Source organism: Centruroides vittatus, unplaced genomic scaffold (assembly GCF_030686945.1).
Source record: "Centruroides vittatus isolate TY-2023 unplaced genomic scaffold, ASM3068694v2 scaffold_576, whole genome shotgun sequence".
In the NCBI taxonomy this organism is placed as follows: domain Eukaryota; kingdom Metazoa; phylum Arthropoda; class Arachnida; order Scorpiones; family Buthidae; genus Centruroides; species Centruroides vittatus.
The window spans coordinates 2968958-2986464 of record NW_027122713.1 but is presented as its reverse complement, the minus strand read 5'-3'; the positions used below and the strand labels follow the sequence as shown (position 1 = coordinate 2986464).

The 17507-nt window shown below is 30.0% G+C and overlaps 1 protein-coding gene across 1 annotated transcript in view; it reads right to left on the bottom strand.

Moving 5' to 3' along the window:
* Positions 1 to 17507, bottom strand: part of LOC136989485 (adapter molecule Crk-like) — a 75228-nt gene that overhangs the window by 31009 nt on the left and 26712 nt on the right. Inside the window, exons 2-3 of the mRNA XM_067287657.1 lie at positions 7913 to 8032; positions 6808 to 6961 (exon numbers count right to left, since the gene is read on the bottom strand). Of these exons, the coding sequence (XP_067143758.1) occupies positions 6808 to 6961; positions 7913 to 8032 (274 nt within the window). The remainder of the gene's footprint in view (positions 1 to 6807; positions 6962 to 7912; positions 8033 to 17507) is intronic.

Sequence of the window (17507 nt, the reverse complement as noted above, 5' to 3'; positions counted from 1 at the left end):
AAGAAAAATTATTAATTAATAATAAAACGATTTTATTATTTCTTCTCATAATACAATTTCATTACATCAATGACAATTGCAGAATTGAAAAAGGAAGGTTGCCTGTAAAACTGATTTTTGCGTTAATGTGTTTATTGTTTTTTGAATATTTTGTGTGAAAAAATTACTTGGATATTATTTTTCTAAAAATATCATGGAAATAAAGTAGGTTGATACAGAAACTACTGTATTTATCACACATGTACGATATATGAGCTTAAAAAAATAAATAAATAAAATAAATTTTATCAAACAATGAGATCATCCGATTGATTGTATCGTGTACAATATTTTATACCCTCCTAAGGAAAATACTGTAGGTCTACAGTACAATAAATTGCATTTTCCCACAGATAAACTTTGCCACTAATTGCCATTGTGATAAACCATTTTCACTTTCTCTGATAACGTTAACATGATCTTCTAACGACAGCACTTCACATTTCTTTCATTTTTTGAACATTTTCGAACAAACTGAAATGAATTTCCTTTGTAGCTAGACTAATTCATTAACACCTGCACTGAATTTCAAGAGTGGGAGAAGTGCCTGAGGTGGGTTTGAACAATAGTTTAGATCGGGGGCTGTATTCTGCTCACTTATCTCTCATCTCTTCTTTCACCAACAAATGACGTCAAAGCGAGAGATGAAATTCGTCTCTCATATACAATGGCGATTCTGGTCGTTTGTAATGATCTCGTCATTGTCATTGATGTCATGATTCTATTCAGTTGATTATATGTGTTTGGGTTATCTGCATGCACAACACAGTATAGAATTTTAATCAATGAAATTTAGAATTTTCGAAAATGCAGAGTACGTAATCATAGATCACATGGCAAGGAAAGCATGTGTTCAAATAAAGCACGTAATTTCGACAAAGTTGTTTTTTGTTTTATAATGTTTTTACAGATTGTAATGTCAATTTGTCTCTTAACAAATAAAAATTTTAATAACCTAAGTTCAGAAAAGCTTGCGTACTTAGATATTTTTCAAAATATTACCATCTAATTTCTCCTTAACTATCTAAGTAAGATTAACATCATATTCGATAGTTCAGTAATTGATGTGGGATAATTACAAAAAAAAAAAAAAGGAATCAATGTAGGCACTGGAAAGAAATCAGAAGCGTTTTCTCTCTCGAAATATTTTTTCCTGAGATAGAGAATGTTCTCTAATACGATTGTACGGCACAAGTAGCATCAAGTTGTCCATATTGGATCTAACAAAATTGAGGCGAAAGACGATAGACTGGTCAAAAGACAACTATCTGCTCATCTCTGATAAATGAGAGAAGTGAAGAGAGAAAAAGTTGTCCAGAATTGTGTTTAAAAAAGATGCAATGATCTCTCGAGACAAAATGATTAGCCAATCACTGACCGGCTTGTGAGAGACGAGATGATGACCAGAATACGGCCCCAGATATATTCGTGGTAGTAGTTGCTTATTACAGTTGTTGTATGTTGTTTCCAACCAAAAATCGATGCCTGCCGTCGCATTACACAGGTAGTTGTTTAATACAGGTAACTTATATGATAACTCTATGTATAAACTATTCTGTGTCAGAAATTTTTGCCTGTTTTAACAGGTGCCCATCGAATGGAGGTAGTCGCCTAAGTAGTTTTTACTGTACATGCATTTTGTACAATGTGCCTTGTGCAAAGGTAAAATGTTTTAGATTTTTGTGGCTCCTACGAATGAAGACAGGATTAGCTTCCATGCTTCAACTCCCATAAAGTTCATATACATCAGGGAAGTAGAGTGAGAGGTAGGCAGAGCTCATTCCTGTCTTAGCTGGTAGTTGGAGAGAGCATATGTCACAGGCAGTGTTGGTGCTGTGGCAGTAACCACCATGATGTATTTATTTTGTGAATGTTTATATGTGATGTTTCTCTTATGAATAATAATAATTTTAGTATGTTTATTATTAATGTGCTGTCCGTGTAAATAATTGTGGTTGTTATAATTTTTCTCTATATTTTTGTTTTTCTAAATTGTGCATTTAAATGTAACACAAGGGGCGCTACAGGTGATATATATATATATATATACGGGATGTAAAGGAGCATGGGATATCTTTTTCCTGTGTGAGAGGTGAAGAAAGGACCTGCTTGAGGAGGAGAGACCAAGTAAGAAAGGAAAGGATAGACCAGGTTTGAAATTCCTAAAACATTATCTCTACAAAGGCGAGAAGTTGGACTGGACACCACTAGTTATATGTATTGTGAATATCACCAATGCTCCCTTGCTGGCTGTATACCTAAGTTTTGTATAATTAAATGTTTTTTTTTGTTCTTAGTGTTGACTGTTTCATTGTGCTCAAACACAACACTCCACAGTGCTGATAAGTTGGTGTATTAAAACTTGACTGAAAATGTACTGAAAAGCAAGTTATTTAAATAAGAAACTTTAGAAACAACTTTATGTATCTTTAGCACTGTTTAAAACATAAAAAAATGATATAAATAAATTGAAACAGCTGTCAGTGTCATGTAAAACATTAAAATAAAAATGTGTTTTATTCTAAATTTATTTTTATTAACACTTTTAATAAATAACAAAATTTAATCTAAAAAATTCCTGCATTATAAAATTTATATAGCTACTTAATTTAGTAATTTTGCTATAAGCAGCAAAATACCCAACTTTTCCAAACCTTTGATGAAATCCCTGAAGCTATAAAGAAAATATCAGGTCAGTCCATAAGTTCGTGCACATTTTTATGACCTTGAGAAAAATCTTGTTTTGCTGTTAAAAATGTCAGTCTAATGTGATAATTTTTACATCGAAGTGTTAAATTGGATCTCATTCATATAATACTGTTCAGAATTGTGAACATTTCAGTTGTTTACTTTCGTTAAAATGGAAGTAACCGACGAATATAAAAGACACGTTTTATACTTTTTATTTTTAAGTGGTGAGAATGCTACAAATGCAGCCAAAAAAATAAATACTGTACATAATCAAATCGTAATTAGTTCAAGGACTGCGCAGAAGTGGTTTGAAAGATTTAGAAACAATGATTTTAGTGTGGAGGATAAGGCTCGTACCGGAAGATCCGTCGACTTCGACGACGGATCTTCCGGTACGAGCCTTATCCTCCACACTAAAATCATTGTTTCTAAATCTTTCAAACCACTTCTGCGCAGTCCTTGAACTAATTACGATTTGATTATGTACAGTATTTATTTTTTTGGCTGCATTTGTAGCATTCTCACCACTTAAAAATAAAAAGTATAAAACGTGTCTTTTATATTCGTCGGTTACTTCCATTTTAACGAAAGTAAACAACTGAAATGTTCACAATTCTGAACAGTATTATATGAATGAGATCCAATTTAACACTTCGATGTAAAAATTATCACATTAGACTGACATTTTTAACAGCAAAACAAGATTTTTCTCAAGGTCATAAAAATGCGCACGAACTTATGGACTGACCTGATAATTTTCAGAATTTTACAATAATATAAATATCTACAAGTTTCCTGTTATATTTAAAATAATAATATCATACTTGTTAATTTTATGGTATCTAACAGTCCAACTATTACAATATTAAAGAAATGATAATACAGTAGAGAGTTGTTTATCTGAATCAATTGGAGGCTGGGGTTGTTCGGATAACTGCTTTTTCGGATAACCGATTATGTACGAAAAAATATATTAACCTGTCCGATGTTGAAATTTTTCTCCATTGCGTGTCGCTTTGTGTTGAATTTTTCTCCATTGCATGTCACTTCATGTTGAATTTTCGTCGATTTTAAGCCTAACAAAAATTTTTATAATAATAATCGAAGCTATTGTATCGTTAAAAATTATTTCTTTATTTTGTACAAACAAAATAAATATATTGAAAAATATAAAAACATAAAAATTATACATTAGAAGTAAATCTAGTATCAAAAAAGTTCGATTCAGCACAACACAGTCCGACTGGAAAGCGTTCGGATAACCGGTGTTTGGATAAACGACTCTCCACTGTATATGTATTTGGCTTATATCTCTATCTAATTTATAACCATAATTAAAATACAAACTGAATCACTACAGTCTATTATTTTTCAAACAAAAAAGGCAATGTGCATTTTATTCATAAAAGCATGTCAAAATTTAGTTTGAAGTGCTTTTCTTGTCCAGGCACAGGTGAGAGAAGCACTAGAATAAGTATGACTTGATATTTTTTTTTTAGTAAATTATATATAACAGGCAGCACCATCAAGTGACTATTTTGTCTCCCCAAAAACAAACATATTCCCATAAAATCACAAGAAAAACATAATTACAAAAATAAACTCACATACAATAAAAAGATATCACAACAATGGTAAAATGAACAAATTTTAAAAGTAGGTAGTAGAACAGTTTGAGATCATTTATTAGCAACAACTGGAAATGTTATTAATGTATTCCACATGGACTGAAGAATAATTGATTCTTGTGTTTGTGCATGAAAAATAAGTCCAGTTTTTTTTTTTTTTTGTTGGATATGCATTAACAATATCTATTCTGTTACAACTGTTACATCTAGAACAGGCCTGGCCAACCCAAATTGTTTTGCAGGCCACTTTGATTACATGTAATATTATGGTGGGCCACAATTTAGGCAAACATGCTTTTAAAAAAGTAAAACGAATACAAAATGAATAAGATTTTATTGTTATACCAAGAGTTCATACTCGCATTATTACAATGACACATGCAAATTTTCATTTATTTAATTGTTTTGGTATACACATAACGAGAAACAAAAGTTTTAATAGATATATATCATCACTTAGCGGGCCACACAATTTAATGTGATGGGCTGCGGGTTGGCCAGGCCTGATCTAGAATTACCCAGGAATGAGGAGTGTCCTTCTTTCTCCTGTCTCACACTAGCATCCATAAGCTTCACAATATCACTAAAATACTAAAAAGATGCTAAAACCAATACCCAATAAAATAGTTAAATCACAGACTTAGCTGTCAAAAGGTTTACAAATTACACAGTAAACATTTTTAACACTGTATTATACTTGTCAAAGACATATTGTAAAAAATACAAATAATAAACACATACAAATAAAAATATTTTTGTAGTCCTTTTCACTATTACAGGAAATATGATCCACATTTTTTTCAGAATTTTTTCTTTACAATATAAAAATTTTATGAAAAATATCCAAAATTAGAGAACTTTTACTTGATTTATTTAGCTATAGGCGAGGAAGTAGCCTGTAAGAAAAAGCCAAATCCACCAATGTGGATCATGTTTCCTGTGATTGTGAAATGGACGACAAGGAAGACTACAAGAATGTTTTTATTTGTATAAGTCATTATTATTTGTAGTTTTTACAATATATCTTTTAAAAATATATTTCATCCTGGATTTTTTAGAATTTTTTTCTTTGCTGTATTATACAATACAAAAACATTATTGAAAACATGTTGTTTCACAAATATTGTTGTAATTAAACATTATTGGCTCTACATTTTTCTCATGCATTAATGGACCATAATTATTTCTTCTAAATCTATCATTTATTTTAACATGGTCGCATGATATCTAGGAACTGATACAGGAGTGGAAAAGGTGGCAGGGTGGCAGATTGCTAGGGTCAGCAAAACTAGCTGAAGAAAATAAAAATAATACAAAGTTCTTAATTTCAGATAATTGATTATTTTACTTTTTGAAAATAATTAAGTAATTAAGTGTGTGATGTCTGAGCCCTCGGATCTTTTGATTAAAATTACACTACGCCTATATTTAAAATATGGAGGTAAACTACCTTGCCCAGGGTGGCATAATTGCTAGGTTGGCTCTGACGGTATCATGCCCCACTTAAAGCCATTGTACAACTAATTTACCTTTCCCAGCTGAAGGGCATGCCAAACTTTAACACATTCTTGTATTACCAATCACATGCATCACCAATGGGTATTATTGCTTTACTTACTCCATGTACTAAAGCCAATATCTTTCACTTATCTTTTCATTGTTTATTGTTCGTAATGTAAACTTCACTTACACCATAACCCATTCAAGTTTGGCGTACCTGTTCAGCTGGGAAAAATAAATTAGCTGTACAATGGCTTTATGTGGTGCATGATACCATGTGACCATGTGACCATGTTAAAAGTGAACCATCTATAAAAAATAATTGTGGCCCATTGATGCATGAGAAAAATATAGAGCCATAATGTTTTATTACAACAATATTTGTGAAACAACATATTTTTGATAATTTGATGGTTGTATAATGCAGTGTTAAAAATGTTTACCATGTTATTTGTAAAGCTGTTGTTGCATGTCTGATTTAAATCTTTTATTGGATATTGGTTTTAGCATTTATTATTATTTTAGTGATATTGTGAGATTTACAGATGCTTGTATGAGTCTTGTAACATTGTTAACATATTATTTGCCTTATATATAATACATGATCACCTAACTGATGAGAGAGCCATTTAACACCAGAGGCTAAAATGCATTTTAGGTTGCATATAGGAAAAAAAATGGTTTCAATTGTGTGATAACCCTTCAATAAAATTATGTACTATGTATATTGTATTAAATATAAAGGGATTAAAGGCTAATTAAAGTAAAAGTAATATATATAGTAACTTTTCTGTTATTTTTGAAAAACAGTTACTTTTCTACATTATTTGAAAAAGATAAAATAATCTCTATCTAAATCAAAAGAATTTTGTAATGTCAATAAATACTAAAAATATGTTTAATGAATTAAATCCAATCATATATTTCAAAATTGACAAGTTATACATACTGGTTTTATTAATGGAGTTGTATCAAGATAATGTAACTTGTAAAAGTTTAATAAAGAAGGAATATCAGGAAACACTTGATCACCAATTCTGAACCTCACTTGATCTCCTTGAAGAATTCTATTTATAATATAATGACTAATTTTATTGTCTTCTCTGTCAAAAAAATAAAAAATATTAATTAAAAAATTGTCATTAACTTACAGTTCATTGAAAATTATTAATCTAAAAATGTATATATTTTTACTGAAAAATTGTTGCTTTATATTGTAATAGATAATAATGAATATTATTGCTTTTAAAAGTCTGACACATTCAAATTATAATCAACCACTGAAATTTGTTGAAAGACCAATAATATTGTTAGAAGTAAGCATAAGATTGCTTGAGAGAACAAATCACACAAGAACACATAACAAAGACAGATATACAGGGTTTATTAATTATGGAGGATATACATTTTGGACTGTATGTCCCTCATCAGTCCTCTTTATTTTACATCAAAAACATTATAAAATTGTAGTTAGTTAAAAATATACATAAAGTTATAATGAACACAATATTACCTGGATGGCAAAAGTTTGTGAATCATTCTGTCAAGCAATCTTATGCTTACTCCTAATAATTAAAATGAAAATAAGAGGCAATCAAGTACATGCAATAATATTGTAATTTTTGTGTAAATTGTATCAATATTTTATTTCAATTGAAAACCAACAGAATTTGTAAGTCAATTAATATTAATTGTAATTTTACCAATTTTTTTATTGTTACTTTTGAAATCCATTAAATAAAATCAAATTCATCTTACAATTGTTACATTATTTATTTTTTAATAAATATAAGCAATAAGGAATATTTTATTTATTTAAGTTATTCTACATTTAATACATTTAAATCAATCAAGCAGGACATATTAATTATTATTGATGTAAATAAAAATATAATCTAAAATTTTAATTTCACTGCTTATTATTAGATATAATTAAAATAAAAACATATTTTCTTACAAATAAAGTATAACAAATGTTTCATTTCATTTCTAAGAAAAAATTTCTTAATTGCTAATTATGCCAAACTAAACAACTTATTTTAATAAATACTTACTTAACGCACAAAACTAAATCACCCTGACTGCTGATACTGTTTCTAATAAGGAAAATTCCAGATTCCTTTTGAGTTAGTAAGTCAGTTGCTTCTTGTCTTGATAATGGACCAAAGTACCAACTAATTGAGAGAAAAAAACTTACATTAATAAATAAATATATAAAACTTATAATCTATCTATATAGGGTAATTTTGAAGTGCAACCATCTATAATAGTAAGAGACAAATTTGCATTTAACAGAATAATAAATTTATACATAATTTAATTAATAATTTTTTTTTTTTTATGAACTATCTTATGATGTTAAAGTTATTAAATATACTCAAATAACAAAAACTTGTAAAATTATACAGGTATAATTCAAGTACTTTCAATAATATTTACATTATTTTCAGGCAATTAAAACAAAAACAGAATAAAAACAAAAAGTAACAAATATTAGAACATAAATACAATAGTTGTTAGATTTTTTGGAACATACATTTCTTTTACACTTTAGGACAATGGCATATCCAGGATTTTGAGAATATGGGTACTGCTCAAGGCAAATTTGGGGAACCAAGGCATGTGCCTCCATCATGTTTTGGAGAATGTTATTCAATTACTTTAGGATTATGTTACTTATGTAATCTTACTTAATTGAAGTCATACAATGTGCATTATTATATTGATTTTTATTTTAGACTAACAAAACTGATTGTTTTGGTATCAGTGGGATGCTGCAGCTCCTTAACTCTTCAAGTTCTGAAAATTTATTTCTGTACACCAGGAGACAAAATTGTTTTTATTCCTCAGGCTACAAGAGGAATTTATAAAGCAAAACCAATCAAACAACTTTCCATTCAGCCAATTTTGTTTCAAACAGATTAAGCCAATTTTGGCAATTTCATGTTTAGAGTTAGCATCCCTCCTGGATATGCCCTTGCTTTAAAAGGAACTATAACTGTAAACTGTTCTTAGTTCATTTCTATTTGCTCCAGAGTAACTTCCAAGTTATCCATGCAGTTTCCCTTGAGTAAAATAGTAATGGCATACCAAAATATTAATTAAAGCAATTTTTCTGTTTTCACAAAAAAAAAAAAAATCAATATAATGTCACTTTAAAAATTATACAGTAAAACTTCTCTAACTCGATGCTCCAAGAGGCAGGAAAACACTTTGAGTTACAGATGATTCAAGTTATAGAATAATAGAGTGAAAAATGCTGATTCTGAATAGATTTTTACTTTTACCTCTCTTGCATTAAATAAAGAATCTTTGATAGTTTTTTTTTTTTTGTTTTAAATAGCCCATTTAATGCCTTTCAGTAAACTGTTCAATGTAACTAATGGAATTGAACAGTTTTGCAGGTATATCTGTTGAGATAAAGCAAGAGGATCTCTTGCTTTGGACTGGAATGTTGTCTGAAAATTGCTGTTGGAGAGTAGATACAGCTTTCTGAAAATTTCATAAAAATCTGATAATCAGGATCACTTTGGATAGAATAAATATTAAAATTCGAGTCAGAGAAGTTGAAAGTAACATAAATCAGTGTCAGGGACCATGAAAAACTTTGACTTGAAGAAAATTTGAGTTAAAAAATTGGAGATGTTAAATCACTATTCTATTCCTTTGCAACCTACCAAGTGCTTTGTTTTCTTCAAGTGAAAGAAATATTTGAGTTACAGATGTTTGAGTTAAAGAAGTTTTACTGCATTATGTTCCTGTTAATCAGCAATGTTTTCTATTATTGTAATTAGCCATTTTTTACATGATGCTAAAAACTTCTAAGTATTTTTATTTCATTAAAGTAGACTCAAATGAAAGAATTTGTCCAAGTTTTTCATGCTAAATGTAGTTTGTATGTAACTATTTTTAGACTAATAAGTGTTAAAAAATAACTTTAATTAAACATTAATTATGTTACAGAGTCACTAAAGAACACTGTAATGATTAATATAAATATTTTTTAATAAAGATTTGATAATAAAATTAATTATAAAAAATCCACAACATTAGAAAACTGTATAGTCCAAATCTTAATTTTATTTCTTATTACTAAAATAAGATTAAAAAGTAAACTCTCAATGGGGTTGATACAAACCTAAATTTAAAAATATTCATTCAGGAAATCTCATTCAAATCCAACTTCTACAGATGCACTTAGAACAACTAGCACTTAAATATTTATTCAAACATCAATAAAAAAAATTGGTTTTACCTCCAAATGCACTTCACCTTGGTGTCTCTACCAAGCCACCTCAGTAGACATAGAACCTCAAAAAATTATTAAGTATGTTAGATTCCAAATACTATTTAACAATTAGTCACATTAAAACTCGTTATAAATGAACAATCTTATCCCAACAATGTAGAATAGCTACCAATATTAAAATTTTGTATAAAGAGGATAATAAAATTAAATGTAGAATTAAAGAACATTATGCCATAATAAGATATGATAGCAACATTAATATAAACAAAGATATGTTGACTGATGCATGTTGAAATAAGATTGTTCATTTATAATGCATCTCTTGCAACTTAAATTGTTAAATGGTATTTGGAGTCTAATATAGTTAATAATTTTCTTCAAGTGTTAAACTCTACTGAGGAGGCATTAGCAGAAAAGGTTAAAACGCATTTGGAGGTATCACCAACTTTTTATTGATGTTCAAATAAATGTTCATTTAAGTGCTAGTTATGAGTTGTTCTGATCACACCTCTAGAAGTCAAATTTCAATGACAGATTTCTCAAATCAAAATTTTTAAATTCTCAGTATGATTATTTTATATCAGAATAGTGTAATTTAGAGTACTAAAAATAGAGCATCACAACAACAGTATCAGAACTATCTCCATATTTTGTAGGGACAAAAAATTATTAATCAACAACCTTAAAAATGTGCTTTAAAATAAAGACATAAAAATACATTTTATGAATGTTAAAAAACCAACTCTAAATATTAAGAAATTATTTTAATATTTAATCTACAGGAAAATTTCCAAAAGAAAAAATAATAATAATCATCCAGCAGCGTATTTCAATCATTTTATATCTTGGCACGTCCTTTATGAATGAACGAGCTCATAAACTATCGAGTCGAGACGTCAGAATCTGAGTTTTTTTAAGTGGTTATAAATAAAAAGATGTTTTCTTGACGTCATATAATACATAAATTATTAACTTGGGTCCATTGCGGAAGTTTGTTTATTTTTTTTCTTCTTATTTTTTAATTTAATTATATACAGATACATACAAGTAGTTTTTTCCCCTTACTTTCTCAATGAAAGTAGAACGAGCATTATAACAGGGTGTTCATTAAGTCCCTGTACAATTTTAAAATGTGAATAATCTAAGTTCTACACAAGATAAAAGTTTACGGAATTAATTTATTCTAGTTTTTACAGTGTATAATTATTAAGATTATCAAGATAATTGAGTCAGGATTATAATGATAATTGTATTGTTTCTCCTTCATCACTAGTATCCAGTTGTGTTTCAGTTACACATTCAGTTGTATTCAATATTTGTGATCTTCAATAGTAAAGTTTAGTGGAAGAAATCAATTAAAAATATTACAAATTGAAGACTAAATACAATAAAAATTTGATGTGTTCGCCCATCCTTCACAACCACAGGAACACAATTAACACAAGTATATTTCATCCTGTTTACATATCACAGTCGAACCTCCAATAACGGCCTCTCTAAACGGCAGCCACGTTTCAGAAACATTTCTTTTTGAAACGCATTCAAAATAACCTTTAAACAACGGACATTTAAAAAATGTTTTTGGGCTATTTTGAATGAGAAATGTTCGTAGAATTTTAAAATAATAATGCTTATAAATCATTTTGTAATAAGAGAACTGGTTATAAATTCAACTGTAATTGCTGCATGCAGATACTCTTCGACTTGAGGACAACTTGCTTCGTACGGAAACCACTTTATAACACTTTGTACACATTTTGAGTGCACTATGTCAGAATTCACCAGTGGCCAAATGAATAAAACTACTAAACACTGGTGCGGTATTTGGTCGTGTTGTTCACGCCTCGCGAAAGGTTGGCCACGTGGAGTTTTCCGAGTTTTTTTTCACGTTTTAAACATACCTAAATAGAGACTACTATCCCTTAGAAAGTCCTCCCGGAAGGCATCCACCCACCTTCGGCAGATCGTCCATTTATCGTATACAAATAAACCAAACCACTACGTCCGAAACTCAGGAGTGAAGACTGCTTATATGCTACATTTATTCAGTTTTACAAGAAAATTTTGTATAAAATTTAATTAATTAAATGCTCACCATTAAAAGCGTTTGTTTATCCCACTCCTGTAACTCTCTGTAATGTGTCGCACGTGTCAACCTTCATTAGAAGTACAAGAAGTAATCAAACACAGATATGAGTCGAATTATGCCAATAATCGTTTGCTAAGATCTCAATCCTTGGATAACAGAACAATATTTTTTGTTTCTGAAGTGTTGCAGAGAACCATATTGTTTACATCACTGCATTATATGTTGTACTATACGTGCGATTAATAAAATAATGTAACGTTTGGTAACCTGTGTTATGTATTATTCCTTAGCACAATTAAGAGGGGTTGCTCGAGGATATGTATTACGTAATTTTGGGGGTGTGTACAGTACATGCGACGGTGCTACAGAACATTACACGTTGGGATGATAGTTAAAAATATATAAATATAGTGTTATGTAAGTTTTGAACGATAATCTCCTGGCAGAAAACAATATGATTTTTGAATATAGCCTTTTTTTAATATTCTTATCTTATTTATTTAATTTTACATTTTTATAGAGGTGAAGGGGAAAACGAAAACACAATATTCTATTTATTTTTACACAATTCTTCTTCAGATTTCGTAGTCATGAATAGCAGTTTATAATAAATGTTAATTTAAGTTTTTATCTAGAATTAGAAGCTACCGAATAGTAAAAAACTTTAACAATAATTTCTTGTATATCATTAAAAGGATATTACTTATGAAGTCGTGAATAATTACCATCGAAATCATGTGTAATTGAAGCACTACCTTTACCAATAATTATCATTGAAATCATTGTATAATCTATGCTTATTGTATGTAATGATAGGCATAGTAGTATAAAATTATATCCATAATCAAACCTCGATCTAGCGTCCTGTTAAATTGTGCCACTCTCGTAAAGCAGAATTCTTTGCAGAATCCTCCAGTATCTGTGAATTACTAAATGTACAGATTTTCGTTGCAAATTACATTCTTCTATCCCAATCATTCGACTCTCAAGTTCCCAAAATCGATGTTCTTAGACCTCATTCATATAATTCTTATTGTTTTTAGATACTTCAATTTAGCGCTACACTGGATTTAGTGCCAAATTCAGCAATGAAGAAGTAGTGGCACTAAAACAAAGCTTGACTGTTTTGAATTTCTATGAAATTGCTAAATATGCTCGTTCTAATATTGCTATACTCAACTTAAAAGCTGCAAGATGCTTTGATTAATGCATCATTTCTTCAATTAAAGAATTAATCTTGATGCTAAAATGCTTTTTGCATGAATTAGCATACTTAAAAAGGCAGGGGCGAATTCTCTGGGCTTGCTTTGCATGTGCCGCATGCTTAAGAGAAAGTTTTGACTGTCACTATATTTTTATATGAGAACAAATATGCCAATAATTTATTCGAACATGTAAACTCTTATCATTTGTGTTTCCTTTTACATTGGCAGCTAGAGGCTAGCCATTTTCAGTCAGTGCCATGCTTACGGGAACTCGATTGCTTGCTCGTGTGGAGGTTTTCCACAGCAAACCTCGTGTGCATGACGTCATTCAAAGCATTTAACAGGGCCAGATTGTATCAAAAGCTTGCGGTACCCAGTCAGCATACATGTATTGCGTACAGGGGCGGATCTACATAGGGAGTAAGTAATAGGGCTTAAGCCCTAAGCCCCAAGTGTCACAAAAATTGAATTATCATCATAAATTTTTAATACTTTTTCATTAACAATGAACATTTATCATATAGTAAAAAATAGTTAATATTAATAATAATGTAATAATGATAATTTATAGTATTATTTGTATTAACCAAAATTCCGGCTCTTTCAGCAGGGTTTTATTTATGTCCCCAATTCCCTAATCTCTTAATTATTTAACTATTCTTAAGTATTTAATTCTGAAGTAGAAATAAGTTGAAACTGGTTACTTTGTACTTGAATATTTGTAGTCTTGGGAAAGAAGTGGAAAGAAATTTTTATGACAATGGATACATAAATTGTAAATTTAAGGAAAATAAATTCTAAAGCTTTTTTTGTACCTTATACATCTTTCATTAAATTTAGTTGTAAATGATGCTGCCAAAGTAATAGTTAATTTTTTAACATTGTACAAGATTTGTACACGTTTTTTTTCTACATTTCCTTATAGATGGGACATACGAAATCGTAATATCACTGGTTTAACATTGAAATCTATAAGTAATATAAGATGGGAGAGCAGAATAAAAATATCAAATATTTTAATGGATTTTTTTAAACTCCTGTCAACTATACAGAACTATCATAAAAAACATCGTACCAGTAAATTCTTATCGGTTGGGTTAAGTTATAAATCTACTCATGATTCACATAATTGGGTGAGGGCGGTCAAATATCTAACAGGCAGGCGGCTAACAGCCTAGGACCGGTCCTGGATAGAATTGGAAGTGTTGTGTGTGGGTAGTTTCCACCAGCTAAACCAGGTGAGGTTGGTGCTCTGTAAAGCACATGCGCGAATGAGTATAATCTGGCTGTTTGGAAGCTGACAATACAGTGCTTCCATTCCGCCACTAATATTCAAATATACAATAGCAATCTTGTCATTTTTTTCACATGTAGTATAGAAATTTGTAATAAGATACATAATGCAGTTATAATAAAATATTAATTTTAATTATATGAAAATAATCGCACAATATGTATTTATTTTTTAGAAAATACAAGGAAAGTGGTGCTTCCACCGCTTCCAATGACGGCACACCACTGGTCTTCTAGTACTTTATCAATTAGTAAAAATTAATAAAGTAGTAGTAGACGAGATAAGTTTAAATTGATGTGGTCTATCCTTGGGATGTTCGTGCTACCATATAAGAGGCTTAATAACGGTCACAGTATTACCATGTTCTTTTGCTATGTATGTGATGAGGTGCAATTCGTCGTCTCTGTCCTAGATCAAAGAACAGTGTGAGAATGACCTCTTAACAAGTGAACAAAACACAGCAATCTTGTATACAAAAAGGTCATGTGACCAGTATGGTATCTATACTGGAAAATATGTCTCCTTATTGTACACCAGTGGTTCTTAACCTTTCTTGAGGTTGCTTCGTATACTTTTTGTTATGGATACACGTACAATGGTTTATACAATAAAACTTAATTACCTGAGATAGTGACAGTTATATGTTGGTTTAACTGTCACTATCTCAGGTAATTAAGTTTTATTGTATAAACCATTGTATGCATATCCTAATTTTTTCAATGCATTCTGTACATTTGTAAACCTGTAATCAATTTGCTAATAAATATGTAATAATAGAACTGAAGAGGGGCATTAAGCCCAAAATGCATATCCGTTCACACCAATAAACCAACCTTTTTCCTCTGAAAGTGATTTCCTGTGTGATATGTCCTCAACGGCAATATTGTGCTAAGAAAATACATATAATAGAGAACAACAAGCAACCAAGATTTAATTATAGGATGTTTAATAACACTAAATAATTATTTTTTGAAATATATAATTAGCGTCGTGTCTCCTACTGTATGATAGGACTACTTCATACTTTTGTTGAGGGAAGTAGTGGCTTATGTAAATCCGAAAGCAGCTCTGGAAATTATTTTTAGAAAATTTACAAACATATTATGCTGTTGATGGTAGATGATGCAGTGAAAGAACAAACCTACTCCTACAGAATTATGATAAGCTATTATGAACACAAATATATGTAAATTCTATAGGCACTTCACATCACATGCAAAAAATTTGAATAATTAAATAATTTCTAGACTAAAATCGTCTGTTTCTTTACAATATTATTCATAAAATTCTTAAAAAATCATTATTTTAATAAAATACATCATAATTTTAACCCAAAAACACAAAAAAAAAAAAAAAAAAAAAAAAAAAAAAAAAAAAAAAAAATGTAGTAGTTTAAGCCAAACTTTTATTCGCCATGCTAGACATAGAGAACACCATTATCAACCTTCTAGAATTGCCAGATGGTGGCGGTGCTTGACGTCCGACGTTCACGTTTTGGGCTGAAAACGTCAGCTGCAACCTCTTTATTTATTTTAAATCTGGATATATCTGAAAACTACTCACAAGATTTCCTGGTATCATTAAATTTTACAACCTGGCAACATAGTTATATGGTAAACTTTATGCCTGGCAGTTTGCATACAAGAGACATGAAATGAGTGATATTGAGTATTATCAAGTCCTTAACAAGCTTTCTCTCTACACCAGCTACATTGTTCTCACCAGATTAGGCCACTGTCCCCAAGATCAATCTTCTTCTTTAGTTTTCTCCTAGTTATAGTAAGTTTGGTAAGCACCACCTCTTTTTCCATGCTACTCTATCCTGCGCTCGTCTTTAGCTCTTTATAACCGCCCTCTTTTAATTCATCCACCATTTTAATTCTCTTTCTTGTTTCTTTCTGCCAGCAACCATTCCTCCCAAAATGTCATTCCATAAGCCTTCTTCTCAAATCATGTGTCCCATCCTATTAGCTTTTTGCTTCTTTATTGTCTCTAATATGCTCCTTTTTTCACCCACTTTTCTTAGGACTTCCTCATTTCTCACTCCATCTGACTTTCTCTAACTTTTTTCATAGACTCATCTCCAGGGCTTCTATTTTCCTAATGTCATATTGTCTCAAGGTCCAAGTTTCAGCACCATAGAGGAAAACACTCCAGATGTAGCATTTGATCAGTCTTTTTCTCAATTCTAATTTCAGTGGCTCAAACAAAATTGTTTTCATTTTGATAGTGATCAAAATTTCCCATTCTCCAATATTACAGGACTGTGGACATACTGTATATGCAATTGGATATTGCCCAAATGGACATTATGTGACACACAGTTGAATATATATTTCTTAACCTAATATATATCAGAAATTGTAAATTTTCCATCAAGACTAGTAAAAACACAATATGTATTTTTCTATATACAGTTCTTTATCAAAATATGTAAAAATTTATTTATTTAGTAACAAAATCAAAATCAAATTAAAATTTACATAGAAATATGAACATGATTTTATTTTTTGAATATAATTTACACATATCAGTGCCTGGAATATGAGTACTTGCTTAAGCTGAACATTTACAATTGGAAGTTCAATATTAGCAATGAAAATAGCCAATGTAAATGCCTATTTTTATCAATAGTTTCTTATGGTTTTATCAACTATTTCTTCGAAATGTAATTTTTCTACACTGAAAAAATTCTGAGCAAACACTATTTCATAGATAAGCAACTAAGAAACATTATCATTAGATTGTACAGTACAATGCCATTCTTATATAACACAGTGAAATGTCAATATAACAAAATTGTGAGGACCAT